This window comes from Anguilla anguilla, chromosome 1, assembly GCF_013347855.1.
Source record: "Anguilla anguilla isolate fAngAng1 chromosome 1, fAngAng1.pri, whole genome shotgun sequence".
NCBI classification, from domain to species: domain Eukaryota; kingdom Metazoa; phylum Chordata; class Actinopteri; order Anguilliformes; family Anguillidae; genus Anguilla; species Anguilla anguilla.
Window position 1 is genome coordinate 22,908,067 of NC_049201.1, and position 21,341 is coordinate 22,929,407.

The 21,341-nt window shown below is 49.0% G+C and overlaps 1 protein-coding gene across 1 annotated transcript in view; it reads right to left on the minus strand.

Annotated features, from left to right (window-relative positions):
• Nucleotides 1-1,443: 1,443 nt before the first annotated feature.
• Nucleotides 1,444-21,341, minus strand: part of LOC118208719 (AT-rich interactive domain-containing protein 1B-like) — a 118,869-nt gene continuing 98,971 nt past the window's right edge. The window contains exons 10-22 of the mRNA XM_035383653.1: nucleotides 16,562-16,662; nucleotides 16,099-16,202; nucleotides 15,242-15,472; nucleotides 14,721-14,939; nucleotides 13,565-13,769; nucleotides 12,029-12,167; nucleotides 10,329-10,471; nucleotides 8,851-8,998; nucleotides 7,759-7,878; nucleotides 7,498-7,573; nucleotides 6,406-7,204; nucleotides 5,734-5,864; nucleotides 1,444-4,562 (exon numbers count right to left, since the gene is read on the minus strand). Coding sequence (XP_035239544.1) covers nucleotides 2,685-4,562; nucleotides 5,734-5,864; nucleotides 6,406-7,204; nucleotides 7,498-7,573; nucleotides 7,759-7,878; nucleotides 8,851-8,998; nucleotides 10,329-10,471; nucleotides 12,029-12,167; nucleotides 13,565-13,769; nucleotides 14,721-14,939; nucleotides 15,242-15,472; nucleotides 16,099-16,202; nucleotides 16,562-16,662 — 4,294 coding nt within the window. The 3' untranslated portion in view covers nucleotides 1,444-2,684. The remainder of the gene's footprint in view (nucleotides 4,563-5,733; nucleotides 5,865-6,405; nucleotides 7,205-7,497; nucleotides 7,574-7,758; nucleotides 7,879-8,850; nucleotides 8,999-10,328; nucleotides 10,472-12,028; nucleotides 12,168-13,564; nucleotides 13,770-14,720; nucleotides 14,940-15,241; nucleotides 15,473-16,098; nucleotides 16,203-16,561; nucleotides 16,663-21,341) is intronic.

Consider the following 21,341-nt stretch of genomic DNA (forward strand, 5'->3'; position numbering starts at 1 on the left):
GGAGTATCTATTTTTGAGTGTGACTGTGTGGTGGATTCGGAAAACTGTTTTCCGTGTTACAGACGTCATTCTGTAGAGCGTAGAAGGACCAGAAATTTGTTTTCATACACAATGTGAAGGTCTATGGAAAATACTCATGCTCACTCTGGTATGAAGTGCTATTTAAGAGATGTGAGAGGCTCTATAAAAAGCGCTTTTTCGAGAGAACAATCGCCCCCTCAGGTTTCCAGAGGGACCCTTAATTTTCACCCAGAAACCCGTTTTCACACATTAAAGCGTTCGCTCTCTGAACACACTTTTACGCAAGTGCTCCTGTTTTCAGCAACCGGAATATGTGACAAAAAAGGATAAACTCACACATTTATGCGTAACGGCAGGACTCCGGCCAAAGCCGAAAACAGCACACGGTTACATCACCGCGTCGATGTCCCTAATGACGTAAAAACCAGGAGGCCTGCCCATCTGTGGATTCACTCGAGAGCTACCCTCTGCCTCTAAAGAGTTCTGTTTTTCTGAGGAACTGGATTGACAGGCTATTCGCCTACACTAGTTCCAGAACATCATGGAACCCATCCAAAACTTGGCTTGGCCTTTTCCCAAATAGATATTTTATCCCATATTTAAAAGGGACACTGGCACAATTATCCTATAGGGACTGTACTGTCTTCAGCCTGATTTAGATTTTGGAGACCAACAGAAACACTGTGCCATATTCCCACTGCTGAAGGAAGATAATATTGCCGCATTCTCTGTTCTGTACGGTGTAGTGAATTGAGGTCCCTGTTCTGATTGCAATGTGCTCCTCAACTTTTAGCGGAGTTTAAACTGATTGTTTTTCCTTCATACTGACATCAGCAAGTTCAGTCAAGTTCAAAACCTGAGATTCACAAATGTGTTTTAAAAATTTAACATGAGCTTGGGTTCATAAGGTGCACTAGGTGCAAGAAATTATACACTAGCACAAAGTGTATTATAAATGTAGGTGTGTTAGAAATGACACACGTTCTCACACACGACCAGTAATCTCAACACTCATTTTTAGGGTTTACTCACTGTATGGATATTTAAAATATTTACTCACTTCAAAAAACAGCACAGCTGAAGTGCACTCTAGCTTTTCTGGGTTTAAAAAGCACTGAGGCATCACTTCTGTTAAGAACACTAGTATAAAAAAGTGTTTTATGAATGGATAGACTGACTAATTGATATACAGACAGGCAGATTATGTTATGAGATAAGATAAGATAATCTATTTATTGTTCCTTCGGGACAATAAAGTCTATGTTACTTACACATAGGCTTACAAGCACATTTCCACACACTCACTGATACACAAACGCAGATTTACGCCCATTCACATGCTTACACACACACTAACACACGTGTGCTTACACATACGCAATCTCATGCACTGTAAACAGAGGAATCAGGAAAAAGCATGGCTCACAGTGCTTAACAAGATTTAATGTACATTTATTCTTAACATGTGGAACATTGAGTATAAAGATTTATGCTGAATAAATGATATTCATTGAGGCAGAGGAACAGACACAATTTACATTATCTTCTTGTCTTTGTATTTTCTTGTCACTGTCCTTTTTATTGACTATTATCTTGATTAACAAATATGCACATTTGCAATACTGGATGACAAAAATAAAAGGGTTTGGTTCTTCATTTATTTGTTAACATTCCTAGGAACCATCTGAACATTCACACCTGCCTGACAAAATGGCTGCTGTGCCAAGCTCTCTGCTGTAGAACAGAGAAGAGATGAACCTTTGCATTAAGCTCCCCTTGTGTTCCAGCTGGATCAAATATGTTTATAATAACATTAACAATAATCACTATAATAATTAATAACTGCCATTTTATAAAAAAGGACTAACTCAAAGTAAAGAGGAAAAATAGGGTCATGTCCAATGTACAACGTTTATATACATATTGCCCAAAATGGCAAAATATGGAGGAAAAAGAAAAAAATGCAATACAAACACAAAAGTAGGAGGGAAATCCTTACTTTCTGGAAGTTTCAGGGTGCCACTCTGATGGTGCAAGTCAATGTAAGAAAAATAATAAATAATAAATAAAAATGTTTTGTTTTTTCATTTTGCTAAGAGACTTATACGACACTGCCCACTTGGGGCCAAATTCATGTATTGCAAGTTTATAAAATTCACCTTTCCGTTTCCACCTACTGTTTGCACTAAATGCTATTGCACAGAATTTTTAGATGGACACATTTACATTGCGTGATTAAAATTATCGTTTTCTTTCTTCTCAATGTAGCAAGATTATCTACAGTATTTCTCACAATTTAAATAAATCTGCTTTCCCAAACAAAAACACAGAGATACAAGTATGAACATTTACGAAACTCCAAAGCATTAAAAAGGACGGACTCCTGTCCAAAGTCCAAAACATTCAAATTAGAAAAAAGGAAAATACTTTTCTTTTCCAACACATGATAACAGCAAGTATTAAATATCTGTATTCAAATGATAATATTTTTAAATAAAATTGTTATCGGGGCAGAGGATATATACATATATATATATATATATTTATTTATATTTGAATATAAAAGCTTCTATTTTCTCTTTTTAAATAAAAATATAAAAACCGCAGATTACGCCGCAGGCTTCGCCCACGTTCTGCTGAGCCCCGCCCCCAATGCGGTCCTGTCAGGAGCGGCTGATCTGAAAGAGCACCTCGCACACGATGACCGTCACCGCGGAACTCAGCGCCGAGGAAATGGAGACGTCCAGCAGCCGGCCCTCGAACAGGACGAACTCGGAGCGGTTCTCCTCCAGCCGGGCCATGGCCAGCAGGGCTTTGGCCGCGCGGCACATCATGTTGACGCTGGGCGGCTCGGAGGGCGCCGGCCCGCGCTGGCTCTGCGCCATGGCAACGCAGTCCTCCAGGAAGCTGACCAGGGTTCCCACGCTGCCCTTCTGCACGGCGATGCCGCGCGCCGCCAGCGCGTCCCCCTGCGCCAGGTTGGACAGCACGGCCACCCCCATCTCCCGGTACACCTGGTTCCGCCGGTCCGCCACGTAGCGCAGCAGCGTGGTGTACAGACGCTCTTGCCGGGAGAGGGGGGGCGTGGCCAGGAGCAGGTCCACGTTGCCGTCCTGCACGCTCAGCTTGCAGAGGCACTCCAGCACCAGCCTCTGGGGGGTGAGGGCGGAGTGGGGCCCCGCCCTGGGAAACGGGTCCTGGGACTGGGCCGAGGGGCACACCATCCAGTGCAGCAGCCCGTCCAGCAGGGGCAGGCAGATGCTCTCGGGGTACTGGGACAGGTCCAGCTGGCCCGAGATGTTGGCCAGGGTGACCATGGTGTTCTCCCTCAGCGTCGAAAGGCAGTCCCACCACCACTCGTCCTTGCTGCAGGCCAGGCTGCGTTCGCGGTCCCGGTCGTGATCGGGGACGCTATCGTGTTTGTGGTTGTGGTCGGTTTGCTGTTCGTGTTTTCCGGCGTGTTCTTGGTTGTGGTCCTCGTCCTCTTTGCGGTTGTGCTCGTGTTCGTGGTTGTGTTCGTCGTTCTGGTCCTGCTTACGGGTGTGTTCGTGACCGTGTTCGCAGGCGTGGTCGTGGTCTTGTTCGTGTTTGCGGCCCCCAGCGCGGTCGCGGTCTCGTTCGTCGTTGCGGCCCCCGGCCCGGTCGCGGTCCTGCGCGTAGGCGCGGGGAGCCCTGCTCCTCTCGGGGTGCTGGTGGTGCAGCAGGACCAGGCGGCCCAGGATCAGCACCAGGCCGGCGTGCTGCGACATCTGGACGTCGTTTCCGGGGACGAAGGACAGGCCGCGCAGGATGTTGGAGACGCAGACGCAGCGCCGGGACAGGGCGTCCTGCCAGGGTGCCGCGGTGGAGAGCGGGGCCTCGTCCCACGTCCGGGGCTCCTCCTCCAGCCGCGGGACGAGGGACGAGCCGGCAGGAAGAGAGAAGGGGTTGCCGTCCAAAAACACGCCCGAGTGGGTCCATGACACGTCCTCTGTCGCGGTCCCTTGCTCGTTTCGCCCATCCGCCTCGAGTGTTTGAGACCCCCTTCTCTCGTACGGTTCGCTCCTGCTCTCAAAGTGGGTCTGGATGTGGGCGGTGGAGTCTCCTCCCCCTGCCTGCCAGTGGAGCAGGCCGCTGGTGAACTCCTCCCCCTGGCTCGGCTCCTCCCACTGCTCTTCTACAAACAGGCTGTCCACAGGCACCACCTTCAAGGGCAGCCGGTCGTACTTGCTGGCCTGTTTTAGTGTGGGCTCCTGCTCTACAGAGGATGGAGTGTTCTCTTGGGACTCCTCTTTTTTCACCTCTGGCTCCACTGTCTCTGGGTCGGATTTATCCTGCCTGGGCTCTGCTTCTAGAGGCTCCTCTGTTGGCTCCACCCCCGCCTCATGGGTGCTTTCAAGGGGAGGAGCCTCTGACTCCATCTCTGTCTCGTTTTGGAAGACGGGGCCACAAAGGAGGGTCTTCTGGCCGACTGTTCCCACCTCGTACTCCTCCAGGATCCCAAAGATCTCCATCACGCACCTCCTGAAATACTCCACCAGCAGTTCCAGGAATCCAGGCAACTGAAAAACCATTTAATCCATCATTAAATCCTCCTCCTCCTCTGAAGTGCACAACCCTGTTATACAAGCAGGCAAATGACCTGGATGATTATACTGGTACACTGATTACCCAGCCCAGGCATACTCAAATCCAGCCCTTGGGGTCAGTAGTACTGCTGGTTTTCATTCCTCATCTGTAATCAGGGACTAATTTAAACCGGATGCACCAGCTGAATGTAATCTCTGGCCAATCAGCGACATTATTGGACTATGGCCTATCAGGAAGAGAAAACCAGAAGTTCTGCTGACCTTGAGGGCAAGATTTGAGTTCTAAAGTCTTACAAATTAAGACAGTTGTGTAACCATCAGAAATGGGAAAGTGCTAGCTTGTTTTTAGACACCACTTATTTAACTACAGAGTAATGAAATGCGTAAATGGCTATGTATTCCCTGCTGATGTAACAAGTGGGAACAGCGGGTGTAGGAGTGAATGTGAGAGAGGGAGTGAGGGAGTGTGGGCGCAGGTGGGAATATTGCTTGGATGTTTCTCAGAGACCACTGAATCAATTAAGGAGCGTGTGTTTCTGGATAAGATTTTATGATCTGTATAATGTGCAGATCACAGAGAAACAGCACAATCTAAGTATGAGAAAATTCAGCTTCATGAACCTCAAACTCTGTGGAGCTATCAAGCCATGCCTTTATCAACCAACCATTGTTTTTTTATACAACATATTTGATTGGTTATGAGTCAGTGAGACAGAATGTGGTAGCGTCACCCACTATTGGCTTCATCAATAGGAAGAGACTTGTTAAAAAAGTAGTGCATCTTAAGATAGCACTGGACTGAAAAACAGGAGCCTATAGAAGGCTATCCTGTAATTAGGCTGGGCAGAAGAACAATATAGTGTATTTGAGCTATTGCAGAAGAATGCTATAGTGTATCTGGGCTGGGCAGTGAAGGCTATAGTGTACCTGGGTTAAGCAGTAGAAGGCTATAGTGTTCTTGGGTGGGGCAGTAGAAGGCTATAGTGTACCTGGGTTAAGCAGTAGAAGGCTATAGAGTACCTGGGTGGGGCAGTCAAAGGCTATAGTGTTCTTGGGTGGGGTAGTAGAAGGCTATAGTGTTCTTAGGTGGAACAGTAGAAGGCTATACTGTACTTGGGCTGGGAAGAAGAAAGCTATAGTGTACCTGGGCTAGGCAGAAGGAGGAGACAGTGCTGTTGTCGTACAGTAGGACGCTAATGGTGTCCAGTGCCCAGGTGCTCTCTGCCAGCAGGCCTGACTTCAGTGACATCATCACTCGCCACGCCTCTGGTGTTCCTATGGAGACCGCAGGGCGTGAAGGTGAGGGGAGGGATCTGAAGTGTGCTGGTCTGAGCTGCCTTAATAGTAAATTACTGAACCAGGGTCTCCTTCTACTGACGGAACATCCTGGACTATGCACTCAATGAGAAATAGCAATGCTTGTTGGAGTGAGCACTCTATAACATACATTTCTGTGGGAAATAACCCTGCTTTCTTTCCAGACGATGAACTTGATGAGAAATAACACTGCTTTCTGCAGTATGCACTCTGTAACACAGCTTTCTAGACTGTACACTCAATGGGAAATCACAGTTTTATGGACTATGCATTCCTCTGGAAACAGCACAGCTTTTTAGACTACGCATGCTGGGAAATAAAAGCTTTCGGGAGTATGTGCTCTTAGATACAGCACAGTGTTTTGAACTATGCAATCCAAGGGAAATAACACAGATTTCTAACCTATGTACTCCCTGGGAAGTAACACAGCTTTCTGGATTAGTCTGGTATGTGTAAGGCAAATGTGTTGCTGTTGGCGGAGGTGGTTGCAGTGTCCTACCAGTGTCCTTTGAGGTAATCTTGCGGCGCAGTTTCAGGATGGGCATGGTGCACTCTACCGACCCCAGCGGGAAGTTGAGGTCTTGGGCTGTGGCCTGGGCCTGGCTGGCGGTAGATGGGGGGTGACCGGCAGGGCCGCCACCCTGCGACCCCGGTACAGCCACGCCCATTTTGGGCATCTTCATGGAGGACATAAAGGGCGCCTTACTGGGCGACAAGTGCGCCTCCATGGATCTCTGGAAAGAGGCTGGGCTTGGGGCGCGGGGGGCGTGGTTTGGCATGGAAGGAGGTGTCTGATAGGACGAGGGGAGTGGCCGGGTGGTCATGGCGGGCATGGAGCTGGAGGGGGGTGGGAGGAAGGCGGCCTGCCGCTGGGCCCACGGCCCGTCGTGATTGGTCCGTGCCTCCATGTCGTCCCCCCGGCCCATGGCAGGGTACGGGGGCCCCTGGGCCGACGCCCCCTGTCTGCTGGGGTAGGGGTAGGGCATGTCCGTGCGCGGCGGCCAGGCGCCCGGCTGGGGCCCCTCCCCTGAGCCAGGGGGCCCGCCCATCATCTGGGGGGACATGGCCAGCTGGGGGGGCGGTTGCTGGGGTGACGGTCCGGAGGCCTGCATGCGCTCTCGGCCGTAGGGGTAGGGGTAGGGGCCCTGCAGGGGGCGCCGTTCGGGCCCGGGGTACCCCCCGCCGTACTGGTTATACACCTCGGGCTGCTGGCTTCCATACTGCAGGCCAAAGCCCTCCCCCCCATCCTGCCGCTTTGGCGGGGGGCCATACATCCCCTCCATCGGCCTCTTATAGCCCTGTGTGTGAGAGAAAGAGAGAGAGAAAGATTAAGACAGAGACAGAGGGACTATAAGGGCCTCCATTGAACAACTATAGCAGTCAGAATTAGTACACACCAAGTGGACAGGACCAAACAACAAAAATATGCAGTACTGCATAAAAAAACATGCTTTTGCAAAACACAAATAAGAATAAAAATCCAGCCTCTGAACCACTACTCAGCAATTTCCTCAGAAGAAATGGGTAATTGTGTGCCTAAGCCACGCCCTCTCAGACTTGGGTGGAGTCTATAAGCAGCGAAATCCCTGACCTGTTGCTGGGGGAACATCCCGGGTGGGTGTGCTCCATAGCCCATGCTGGGATACTGCTGACTGTATCCCTCGTGCCTGAGGAAGAGAGGATACACATACACATCTTATGTTACATACATACAGTTCCTGGACCTTTTATGTCTCACACATATACACACACACACACACACACTATACGGCTCACACTATACGGTAGACACATCTCACACACACAGCTGAACACAGCATGTGAATCTCCAGGGGGGCACAAGACTTCTCACCTCTGCTGAGAGGGGTATCTGTTGGATGAGTACATGCTGGGGTCACTGTTGGAAGGTACCATGTTGCTCTGAGCCCCAGGGGGGACCATGCTACCCTCCAGTCCCATCACATGGTCTGGCCTAGTGTGACATGAATTCATGACATCATCTTTTACACACAAACTGCACCTGGTTGTCATTTATTTATAGTGGTGTTCAGTAAAGACCCAGATCAAATCAACTTTATTTGTATAGCACTTTTTACTCAAAACAGTCACAAAGACACTTTATCAGAGTAGCAGAAAAAAAGCAAGAACCGGACTTGAACCCCCAAATAGCAAGAATAAGAGGTGCTATTATTAAGATGACTGACGAAACCCATTTTACTCATACATTCAGAATTTATTTGAAAAAGGCTGCTGCAAGTAAAGCAGTGGTCACTGATTTCACCAATGAAACAGTGTATAATGCTAAACACGCAGATCAATAACATCGCTAAGCAACAGGGATACTGAAATCTGTCTGTTAAGACCAGCAGTACTGCCGGTCATCATTCTTCCTCTGTGTTCAGAGACTGATTTAAACCCAGCAGCACACCAGGCGAGTGGGATCTCAGCCCAATCAGTGACATTAATCAACGAATTAACTACCAGGTAGAAAAGAAAGCCGGCAGCTCTGTGGCTTAAAGCGTCAGATTTTAGTGCCCCTGTCCAGTAAGAACAAATGGCCGCCTCTATCCAGGTGCGGCCTGTGCAGGGCGATTTATCTACAGGAAACAATGTAAAGGAACGGCAGCCGGCCGGCATGGGTACATTACATTACAGGCATTTAGCAGATGCTCTGATCAGGGCAAATGCTACTATTACAAAACTTTTATATTGCATTTACATTGCATCCATTTATACAGCTGGATATATACTGAAGCAACGCAGGTTAAGTACCTTGCTCAAGGGTACAATGGCAGCGTCCTACCTGGGAATTGAACCTTTGACCTTTAGGTTACAAGACCAGTGCCTTACCCATTATACTACACGGCCACCCAATGTTTTACTGAAATACCGCGGCACTTTAGACGTGAAGCCGGCTGCTAGAGTATGGAAGAAAGGAGCTCACCTCCTGTCGTACCCGGGCCCGTAGGGGTACTGGGGGCGCTGGCCCATCCCCAGGCCGGGCATGGCGGCCGAGGGGGGGCGGCCGTACACGTCCGGGGCCCCGCTGTTGGGCATCGGGCCCGGCATGTAGGGCTCTGCCCCACTCACCACTGCGGAGGAGACACACCCCACCCCGACAAGCACACGTTACACTGGCCCCCTCATACGCCGTAAATAACACAGTTCAGAACACTCAGCGTTTCAAGGCAACTCGCAGCACTAAATGTTTTTAGTTCCGAGCTTAACTTTGATTTTTAAGTTGTCATGCCAACCAAAATTCATTCGTTGTTTTGTTCAGAAACCTTAAATTTCATTGTTACAAATACTTAAAATTGAGTTTTAAGCTTTTCTAACAATGAAATGTTTCCTGAACTAATGAACGTTAGTTGGCATAACTTGAACCCAGAATTAAAAAATCTAAGTTAAGCTCAAAATTAAAACATTTAGTCAAGGAAGTGCAAATATTCTGAACTTTACTATTTACAGTGTACTTACAGCATAAGAGTGTCTGCCAAATGGCACAAATGAAAGTAAACAGCAAAATGTGTCTGGTAGCAGTTCAGGTAAAGCACCAAAACATAGACTCCTTAAAGTGGACCACAGGCCACTCAATGGACCTGAACTTGCAACCTTCTGGTTTCTGGAGGAATGGTTACTCAGAGCATGAGCATGATCTAAATCCATCTGTAACATTTCTGCCAAACTGTTTTGCATCCAGAAGAGGCGCCTTCTGCTTTACTTAAAAGAGAACTCATCCTTTAAATACACATCTGTTAAATATTATAATCAAGTAAATGGATAAATATCAGAATAACACCCTCTTTTGTGACAGCGTATTTAAACACTAATAACCCAAAGCAACAATAGTTTTTAAATAATTTTGCTCCACGAGGGGGCAGTGTTGTCTAAGAGGAGACTACCTAACTCAGTGAATGAAGCCACTGCTTTTCCATTTGAGTGGAAAAATGAGTCCTCTTCTTATAGACATCTTGATGCCATACTCAAGTCTGTATAGTTTTTTTTAAGGAATAGTTTCCCCTCTTTTTTTGTTTGAAATGCATTTCAAGTGTCATTTTCACTGCTGCATGCATTTTGTTTTTACATTTTTATACCTGTCTTTTTAACAATGAATGAACTGCTGCTTTAAGATGGAAAAAAGAAATAGTGGCAGGCGTGTGTATGGTGGCCTGAAAACTGTGTTGGAGTAAAACAAAGACCAGCTTCCTACAGCTGGGGAGAGTCCACCTCTTTCCCCATTTGGATTGTGGAAACTGTCTTACTTATTTTTGTTTACGTTCTATTCATACTGCATAAATACACGTTTTTAGATCTTGTCTAGCCAAACTATTACACGCACATTTTGGGGTCTGAGAGGAGGTTCATAACACTGCGTCTTGAGATAGATTAGGGACACTGCCCCCCAGTGGCTGGTGGACTGACCTTTCCTCATGCCAGCGAAAGGGTCTTGCATGCGTATGTTGGCAGGTGGCTGGTAGGGGGCGCCAGGGGGCAGGGAGCCGCGCTTCTGGAAGGCAGGGTCATTCACCTCTGAGAACGGGTCCTGCACACTGACCGAGCTGCTCCTGCCACAAACCAGCCAACACAGTCAGAGAGGAAGAACGGACATGCGCACACACGCGTCCACATGCACACACAAACACAGATACTGACACACACACACACACACACACACACACACACACACACACACGCCCACATGCACACGCACACACACACACACACACACATGCAGACACACACACAAATAAACTTGCATACGCACATGCACACACATACCACAAATACACACACACCACACATACAAACACACTTGCATGCACACGTGCACACACACACACACACACACACACCACAAACACAAACAGACACAGACGAACACACACACTTCTGCATAAACACACACACAAATGCACACACATAAATAAGCATACAGAGACACAATACACACTATCACAAAGTGAATTTCTTTGTCTTTTCAAAGCAATAAGGAAGAAATTTGCCGAATTGCTGCAAGTATAAAACCAAGGTCTTAGAAAGTAGCTTGAGTTCGTTGCTAATGGACATATTAAAAGTCTTTTAGTACAGAATGTTTAATTAACTGTGAGTACCCCGATTTTACCTAATTACTTTAATACACCAATTTACCAGCATTCAGAATTTGCATGCTCACTGTCACACAACATTTTTCAACCCATTTATCTGCAATTATGTACCTGGTAACTGTGACGATGAAAAGAGGAGTAATTGATATTAATAAAGGTTCCCTCATGCATGCTGAGAGACTGCAGGACAGTGTTTTGGTCAGGGACCATTTGAATAATTGATAACCCCACCTGGTTATTGATTTGAATCTTAATGAATTCCGCAGTCATTCTTTGTTTTTATGCCTCAGAGTTGAAAGTACAAGTGATGATGATGATTATTATTATTATTATTATTATTATTATTAGTATTATTGTATGGTCTTTCCCCCTTTTTCTCCCCAATTTTGGATTACACAATCATGTATCTGTGTATATACTGTATATATCAATGCTTATTACTGCAACCTTTGTTATACATTTTGGAGTGCAGACAAGCACATGTAACTCCTACGAAGCACACAACAGCCAGCACTGCCTCCTATTACAGCGCAGTTCACAAGCTGGGCTTGCACAGGCATGAGTCAGAAACGAGTGCTTCGAGTGCAACTTAACAGGCAGACTTGTGGGTGCCTAATCATCCAGTGGGAGTCCCTATCATCCTGGCCAACTGATACTCGCCCATCTTTGGGTGACACTACAGCCAACTGTGGGCCGGCACTGGCATGATAGGATACTGTAGGGATTATATTATATTATATCACATTATATTACATAATATTATTATATTATATTATATTACATAATATTATATTATTAAGTCTAGATAGGGATGATGATGATGATTATTATTATTGTTGGCATGGTTCAGATTGGATTCCAGACAGTAGGGATTATTATTATTATGATGTTATTTTTATAAATGCTAATATGCTGTTCCTGTGTATGTGGTCATCCTTGGGACAGGAGGGCTGTACTGAGTAAGAGTTTTGACAGGAGGAGGTTTGTTATGGGACAGAAGAGAGAGCGCCCCCCCACCTGCCAACTTGCATGGGGGCCATCTGGCCGTGGGGCGTGGAGGCGGGCGTGGGGGGCTTCAGGTCACCCGGCAACTCGGCCATGGAGCCGCTGCCCGTGGACTGGGGCGTCTGGGGGCCCTGGAGGGACCCCGAATTCGCTGAGGGAGGGAAAAGCAAACCGTCAGGGAAGTACGACTTTCACAGACCCGAGACTGAAAACGGCGGCACCGATGATTCACACCACATATGGGTCCGCCTGTAAACCCCGCCCTCGCGCTCCGCCCGCGAGACGCATCACATGGGCGCGGGGGCGGAGCCCGGGCTCCACCGGGAGCCGTCGTGCGACAGTGGCACCCCTGAGTGACAGATGGGCTCCGGAGGAGTTCTGGGGAACGGCGCGCAGGGAGAGCCAAACTGGCAGCAGTCCTATAAAGGATCGCTCTGGCGGCTTCTGAAGAATGCTCTTCACGATTTTCTCTGTAAGCTCTATGAGGAGCCTCGACGCGGAGCCTCTACAAGGAGCAGGGGGAGAAGCTGAAGGGCTAGATATGAGCGCACTGCACACCTCTGTGCTCTTCCTGGGAAAGGCCTACACAGTAAGAGTGGGGGCTGTCTCACTGCTGACAGACTGCCTGCGCGTGGAGGCCAACAAATGTCTGTAAACACACCTACGAGATGCTCCAGTGTTAAAGCATTCCAGCCATTAATGTGTCTGTGTGTCTGACATGAGAATTGCCCCAAACCAAAAACACACACACACACACTCGCACAATCTCACACACACACACTCACACACCGCACACACATACACTCTGGGACAGTGATTGGGATTCTCCCACATAATGTCAGCAGTTTTGCATGTAAATGCTAAAGTGAACAGTGGAAGAGGCCCTGAAGGTTAAATACAGTGGCATTCCCTGCATTCTTTGGCACATGGACAGAGACGGCCCGATCTCAAGTGCCCTCTTTAAAGGGTGGGAGAGAGAGAGAGAGAGATAGCAGCAGAGGAAAATGCTGCTTCACTTGGCTGCTTGTGAAGGGAGGTCGACCGGAGGTCAGTTCTGTTTACATTCTTGAACTCTTCCCTCATTTATCTTACCCACGGGCACCCCCCCCCCCCACCGACATTATCACCTGGCGGCTAAAAATAGCCGTTGGCCCTGAGGCACCGCCAGCAAGCAGGCACAGATGGAGTGCTACACCAGCGCTTGCCAACCGCTCACAGTCTCCCGAATCCCGCCTGCATCACCGCTTTGAGCCCCTCCCCCTGCCCGCATCACATCTTTGGGCCCCTCCCCCTGCCCGCATCACAGCTTTGAGCCCCTCCCCCCGCCCGTATCAATCTTAACCGTTGGTATGGCAGCTGTGCGAGTAGCCCCTCCCCCCAATCCGCATCACAAGTGTGTGAGCGGCTCCGCCCCCCTAATGCTCTTCCACAACTTCCGATCATGAGGGGACCTCGGGACATGAGAGGAGCACACACAGAGCAGACGCTTCAGCTCAGGCACTGAGAGATGAACGAGCTCCGTGCTGCAGGGGCGCCGCCCCTCCTTACCGGGAGACGGCGGCTGTATCCGGGGCTGCTTCTTCCCCTCGGCGGCGGGGGGGGCGTCGGGCGGGGGCTCCTCCCCGCGCTCCACCTGGCACTCGAAGGCGAACAGGTACTGGATGTACTGCTTCTTCAGCGAGCTGGCGGCCCCGCCGGACGTCCCCACGCTCAGCCCGTTGGACAGCTCGCGCCACTTCTTGTTCTTATTGGCCTGCGGAGCGGGGGGAGAGGGAGGGGGGGCGGGGGCGGAGCCTCCGGTCAGGATCACAATGTTCCGCGCTTCTTTTTAGCCGAGAGAAGGAATGAACCAGGAAACTGGGCGCGCTGCCAGGAATTATTATTACTTTCGCTATTATTATAATTATGCTATTAGTCATAACTTAGCTGCAAAGTGTTGGCCTATTGCCTCTTTGGTGTTAAAACATCATCCACATTTCCCCTAATCATCTGATCAAAGCAAACACTCCATGCACTGCCACAAGAGGGCAGTCTTACCTAGCGCGTGGGCTGAGAGAAGACAGGAGCTCGCTCTGAGATAACATGAAGAGCTGCATGCCTGAATGACTAGCTATGTAGCTAACTGGCATTAGCTAGCATCAAAGTTTTCCTTCAAAGTATGATTTTGTAGGTAAATGAGTTACTGCCCTACCCACTAACACCGTCCTGTTGACTGGAGTCCTGAGAATACTTTACTTTGGTGTTTACATAGTGTAGGTATGCATTTCTGTCTGCAACCATTAGCAAAACCACCTCTTGTAGTGTGGTTGAAGAGCAAAAAGTTTGCTTATAAAATCTTAATTCTATCTGCACTTGCTTTAAAATACTGTATCTGCACTCGTCTTCAAACAATTCCTAATAAAGTTCTACTAAAGGTTATGCTGGTTCAATGTTGGCTGGAGTATGAAGCAAAACTCTGGTAGTTAACCAATGGCATACTGTATCTAGCTAACTAGCAAGGTGTTGTATGGGTAATTTTCACGCAGCACAGCTATGAGGTAAGTTTGACTGTTTTCATCATGACAGAGAAAGCAGCCATCAGTGCATTAACTTCACTAAGGAGAGGGAAGCCACTCATATTAATCTACACTTGAAAAGATTATATTTGAATTTTGGATAGCCAATGTCTAGCTATCCAATAACTTCACTGGTTAATCTGCCTCACCATGGCCAGGCCACCAATCTCCTTCACTGCCATGTAGAGCTGAAAGAGATCCAGCGGCTTCTTCCCGACCACAGGCAGGCTCAAGATGGCCGTGCCGCGCTCCTCCATGAAGGACAGGTAACGCTCCACCCACGCTTTCCTCTCAGGCTCCGCCCCCATCTCATAGAGCCGGCCCGCCTTCTCGCCGCTCAAGGTGGAAGAGTAGGAAGAGTAGGACTTCTGAGTGAGAGAGAAGAGGAGAGAAATGGAGAAAGGAGGGGGGGCAGAAAGCAGGTGTGAGGGAGAAATTAAAGATGTGAATTGTCCTAAATTCCTAAGTACCATTACTGTTATGGTGCCTTCTGTCAAAGTAATTCTTGATTAGAAAATTTTACTTCTGTTCACGCAGGCCTATTTTTATACTGCAGGATACTTTTTTAGTTGGCTGACAGGTCAAATATTTTCTACACACAATTACACATTCTCTCATAAACACACTCCGCCTCACACACACACACACACACACACACACCGTCACTCACAGGGCTGGACGGTGTTTTGGGCCAGGTGGGGCTGCTGATGCTGTCGCTGTCGTCGCCGTGGTAAGAGGACAAGCTGGCGGGGCTCGGGCAGAGGGGGGAGGGGACAGGGGCCGGGGTGGGCGCGGGGGAGAGCGGGGCAGGGGTGGGGGTGGGGGTGGGGGTCGGGGAGAGAGGCGATGGAGCAGGGGCAGGGGTGGAGGGCTGCGAAGTACACTGAGGACCACAGACGTCCTGTTAGGGAAACAAAACCAAGCGTGTGAGAGATTGCTTCCTCCTTAAGTCCCGCTAAAACAGAAACCTGTCATTTGGCCTCTCTCTCACTGGGACTTCCCAGAGTGCTTTGCTCTCGGCATGTGCTTCTGACAGACCGCAAGCGTCAGTTAAACCCTGTCTTCACTCCCACAGGTTTGCAAAACTGGGACCGTGAGATATTCTGGGACATGGAACATCGCGCTGGGAGTTTTCCCGGCTCTTTAAAACAGGCTTTTGATGTTTTAAATAATTTAACACGTAGACTGGTATCGTTCAGCAAAGAGAGCTTTGTAAAGCAAAAGAAAAATAACAATGAGAGATTTGGAGCAATACAGCAACTGAGGTCCGTGTATGAGAGAACATGTGAGTGTATGTGTACGAGTGAAAGTGTGTGTGTGTGTGTGCATATGCATGTGCATGAAAATATGACAGTGTGTGACCATGTGTGTATGTATTTCCCAAAAAACCGAGAGGCCGGTTTTTTTGCCAACAAATGCCATGGGATCTTTAATGACCACAGAGGGCTCCAATATGACGCCTCATCTGAAAGATGGGCTCTTCAGCAGTGAGAGCCAAAGTGCACGTGCAGAACACAGGGCTGCTACCTTAGCTTTAGGAGGCTCTGCGCCCGGTCCACTCTCCTCTTTGCCATCTGCTTTGGGCTTTGGGGGGCTTCCAACCACCCCATCTCCAGGTAGCCCCATGGGCCCTGTTAAGGGGAGAATCGGGCAAACAGATAAACATCAATCAGACAGGTGGAAAGTGCCCTCTATTCATCTTCTATTAATTCAACTGTACATGACCAGACATGTGAGCCCTCCGGCCTCCAGGGGGAGCTGTGAGCACAGATGAGCAGAATAGCCTGCTCCTTTGTTTGTCCAGAAATATTAAAGCTGCTATCTTCTGTGAAGGCCCCATGATTAACTGATTATATCACTACCTAGCATACACTATACACGTAACACATTACACTCTGAATGTTTTGTACTTAAGACACAGTACAGATACACATTTCATTGCACACACATGGGCTTGTATTTCCTGATGGTAGTGTGCTATAGCACAGACCTTGCGATGTCGTCGTCCCTTGGGTGCTTCCAGGAGGCTGGCTGTACGGGGCTCCAGATCCTCCAATGCCCATCTGGCTCATGGGAGGACAGACGTTCTGCCTGAAAACCAGAGACGACATCAACGTCAGCGAGGGGGTTACACACACTCGATCGGCTATGGGTCTGGGCCTAACCTGAAGCCGGCCATAAAGTGTGCCTCTAGGGCCCTTCCGCTTTCGAAGAACGAGGGCCCGACTGAGCGGAGAAACGCACCAATGAGAGCTGTTGGCCACGCCCCCACGCCCTGTCCCAAGCCCCCTCAAGATGAAGGCAGCGTGAGCTAAACCCCCTGTACCAACAAGCCATAATTCAGCTAATGATTTTGAGGTGTACTTCTGGGAAGGATCAGGTTATTTGTTGCTATGGGAACAGTCGAAAAGGATCCGGTGGTTTTCAGGACAGGGTTGTGCCGGGCGGCGTTTGGGAGCGACCTGCTTCCTGCTGGCTGTCCTAACCCCCGCAGGACAACAGGAAGAGCCGTCTACATAGAGAGGGGCAGAGTGGGGTGTACTGCGGCAAACAGGGGCTCGCTAAAATGAGTAGAAGCGCACTGAACACAGTCTCATTATATGAGGCTGAAAAATGTGCCTCGTTTTGATATGAAATTGACGGATTCTGCTGCTCTGGTCTCATCCTCGCTCTCGCACTTGCTCAGAATTTCCTGTCTCATAATGGATCGTTCACTAATCATGAGCGTGGACAGCATACTAATGATCACGCTCTTTTCAAAAGCTCGAGTCAATTCACAACAACTTAAAATACAAAAGGAAATGAATGCTTTTAAAACCTGAGATCCTGAAAAACGCACGCACACACACACACACGCACGCACACACGCACACGCACACACACACACACAAACACACGCACACACACATACATACAAGCACACATACACATTCATGAAACACACATACTGTGTATTGAACACACATAACAATACACACACACAAGAAACACGTTTTTTCACAACACGTAACAAATATAAATTTCCCTCTCATACACACACACACATCAAATAGCTCTAAAAGAGAAAATCCATTAATGTCTCACATTTATACAAACAGACCTTTCCTGCCAAGGTTTGAAGTGGCTTCGCTGGGGGCGGCAGGGGATTCTAGCCATTCAAATGCTTCTTATTTATTTAGCAAATTTGCTTAAAAAGGAGGTCAGAAATGAATTATTTGGCAAGGATTCACCCCCAAAGCATTTCTCTCTCATAGCTTTTTATTTCCTTTGTTTTTTTTTTTTCAAGCTTGAATGCTCTTTTTTCTTCAAGGGAAATTGTGCCACCAGCACTCCCCGAGTCCGTCATTATATCAATTTTCCGCTGTAGAGCTGGAACCAGACTGCCTCAATATACCCCTTTCCCACTGTAGATATACCCCTTTCCCACTATAGAACTGGAACCAGACTGCCTCAATATACCCCTTTCCCACTGTAGAGCTGGAACCAGACTGCCTCAATATACCCCTTTCCCACTGTAGAACTGGAACCTGGCTGCCTCAATATACCCCTTTCCCACTGTAGAGCTGGAACCAGACTGCCTCAATATACCCCTTTCCCACTGTAGACCTGGAACCAGGCTGGCTCATTATACCCCTTTCCCACTGTAGACCTGGAACCAGGCTGGCTCATTATACCCCTTTCCCACTGTAGATCTGGAACCTGGCTGCCTCAATATACCCCTTTCCCACTGTATATCTGGAACCAGGCTGGCTCATTATACCCCTTTCCCACTGTATATCTGGAACCAGGCTGCCTCATTATACCCCTTTCCCACTATAGATCTGGAAACAGACTGCCTCAATATACCCCTTTCCCACTGTAGACCTGGAACCAGGCTGCCTAAATATACCCCTTTCCCACTGTAGATCTGGAACCAAGCTGGCTCATTATACCCCTTTCCCACTGTAGATAAGGAACCAGGCTGGCTCAGTTTACCCCTTTGATACTGCAGAACTGGAACCAGGCTGGCGCAATATACTCCTTTCCCACTATAGGACTGGAACCAGGCAGAGTCATTTTACCTTTTGAAACTAGAACTAAGACCAAGCTGGCTCCCTGTACCCCTCTTCCACTGTATAACTGGAACAAGGCTGGCTCAATATACCACTCTTCCATTGCATGACTGGAACCAGGCTGGGCTTGTAACGCCCTTTCCAAATGCAGTAATGGGCAGTGAATTTTGTGTTGGGCTGGTGAAGCAAAAGGAAACAGCAGTTGCTCGTGGGCAGGCTTCACCCTCTGTGCCAAACTGCCCATAAAAATGTGCTTCTTTCCAGCTTAAAAGTCAAAAAGTGTGCGTGTGTATGGGAGGGGGGGTCCAGCAAACAAAACAAAAAAAATATATAGTGCTGCGACTATTGCAAGATTCCCTTTAAGTGTTTCAAAACGATCCACAGAGATAGCACGAGATCTCCGCAGTGCGAGAAGAGGTTTCTGAAGTCTTACTCAAAAGCCGTTATTTGAGGCCACGCGCGCAAGGGAGAAACCGAAAAAGACAAAACCGCAGAACAGAAAGGGGGTTTGACTCAAACGCTGTGAGCTCGCACGCGCCTGTCAGTTGGATGTCAGCAGGAAGCCCTCAGTGGAGCCACCGGTATGGGAGGGGGGGGGGGGCACCATCCCCCCCCTTCCCCCCCCCCCCCCCACACACACACCCAGAAATAGCAGCCAGTTTTAATTACATTCACATCCAACCTCATGTGAGCGCAATCTTCAGAGGGAAAGACAGACAACGCAATTAAATCAAACGGAATGAAGGGAGGGAGAGGGGAGAGGCGGAGAGAGGGAGAGAGGGACCAAAAGAGAGATGAAAACAACTCCAAAAATGAACACGAGCAAAGAAAAAATTACAGCAGAAGATGATGCAGCCGGAGTTCTACTCGGGCGGAGGGTTAGATCATCATGTGACTGACCACACCCCCCTTCACATATATAAGACAGAGTCCTGTTATTTGGGGAGAGGTGCTTCTGTGGCCAACAAAGCTGATGACCCAAGGGTAGCCATGTGGTACGGTGGGTATAAACAGCAAATTGATATTCGCCACAAGAGACCGGTTTCACCGATCTGGCCATAGTTCAGCAACCAAACCCGTGAGCTTCCAAACCCAGCCGTGACATGTGACCCTTCATAAAAGCGTCATCGCAAACACCGTCTTAAATCTTAATTGCGTGCAGGAGGGCTCCGGGAAGGACGAAACCATCCGTTCGGGCGGCGGGAGTCGGGGGCGGGGGCGGTGGCGGCGGCTGACGCCGGAGGGCCCGGGCGGGAAGCGGCGGGCTCGGGCGAGACTGACGGCTCCTCTCATTCGACACAGCGGCACGCGTCATGTGGTGCCAGTTCTCATTGACGGAGACGCCGTCTCTTAATGGCCTCCTCAGCATTTGCATACCGTCGGCGAACGCGCGCGGCCACGAGCCATTAATCACCGAGTGTCAAACGCGACTTATTCTCAAAATGCCAAACGCGTCGTGATGCATCGACCGCCTGCGCGTGCCGACGAGCGGCGGCGGCGGCGGCAGCAGACCGGGCGCCGAGCGGCGCTTAATCTGTCACCGACGCACCGGAGAGCGGGGAACTGGAGTTTCAAGCAAACGCCGTAATCCATCAGCCCGAAATATCGCGTTTTATGATGTTTATCACAGGAAGTGTGTACGCCCAGGACGCCCTGTCTTTCCTCTTAGAACATTAAGCCCCATGAGGTTGTGGATTGAGACGCAGTCGGTGCTGGAGGACTGTGTTCATGTGCGCACGTGTCATAAAAGAGAGAGACTAAAAAAGGACAGAAATATCTCTGCTGTAATGGGGCCAGACAGAAAGAAGAAGCAGGAAGGGGAAGAGGCAGCACTGCACGTGTATTACAGGAAATGTTGTACAAGCTCTGCAAGCAAGGGTAATGCCACCTGTCCTGGTGGCAGGTCAGATTGATACTGATAATGAGGTGGAGAGAGTAAAAACAGGTGAAGTGAAATGGAAGTCTAGCAGGGAAAGGTTGAGCCAAAATGGCCGATGGTTTAATCGCACAGCTTCACATATGCCCGCGCCGGCAGGCGTTACGCTGAGAGCTAGCCCGAAGGCAGCAGGCCGGCGGTTGCCATGGTGACTTGCGCGTACAGCTCACCGTGGAGCATCATGGGCGGAGTCTGAGTGCTGTTTGTGATTGGCTGCTGAGGTAAAAGTGGGGATCTTACAGGACTGAACCTCACCTCTTGATAATCTCACAGGGCTAAACAAAATTCCCTAATTGCCGTTTCTACCCTCTTCCCCACGCTGCCGGCGGGGCTCTTGCCCCAACCTTCGAGAGTGCTTTGAGAGTCGTCTGGTCTCCCCCACCACTGCGGTCTAGCCCCTCTTTCGTCATTGCCTCCACCCTGCCCACATCTGTCGCCACCTGCTGCTCCCCATCACCGCCACCCAGCCCCACCCATCATCTGAGCCACATCATAAACCCTATAAAACTGACTTGACATGTTGGTCACCAGTAGGCACCCTGAGCCGACCAGAGGAGGATGGGTTTCCCCCTTGAGCCTGGTTCCTTCCAAGGTTTCTTCCCATCTGCCACAGGGAGTTTTTCCTTGCACTGTTGCCTTAGGCTTGCTCCTGTGGGAGTTTAGGCCAGGGTTGTCTGTAAAGCGTATTGTGACAACTGCTGTAAAATACGCTATACAAATAAAATTTGATTGATTGATTGATTGATTGAACACCACCTCTCACTAATCTGACAGGGATGAAG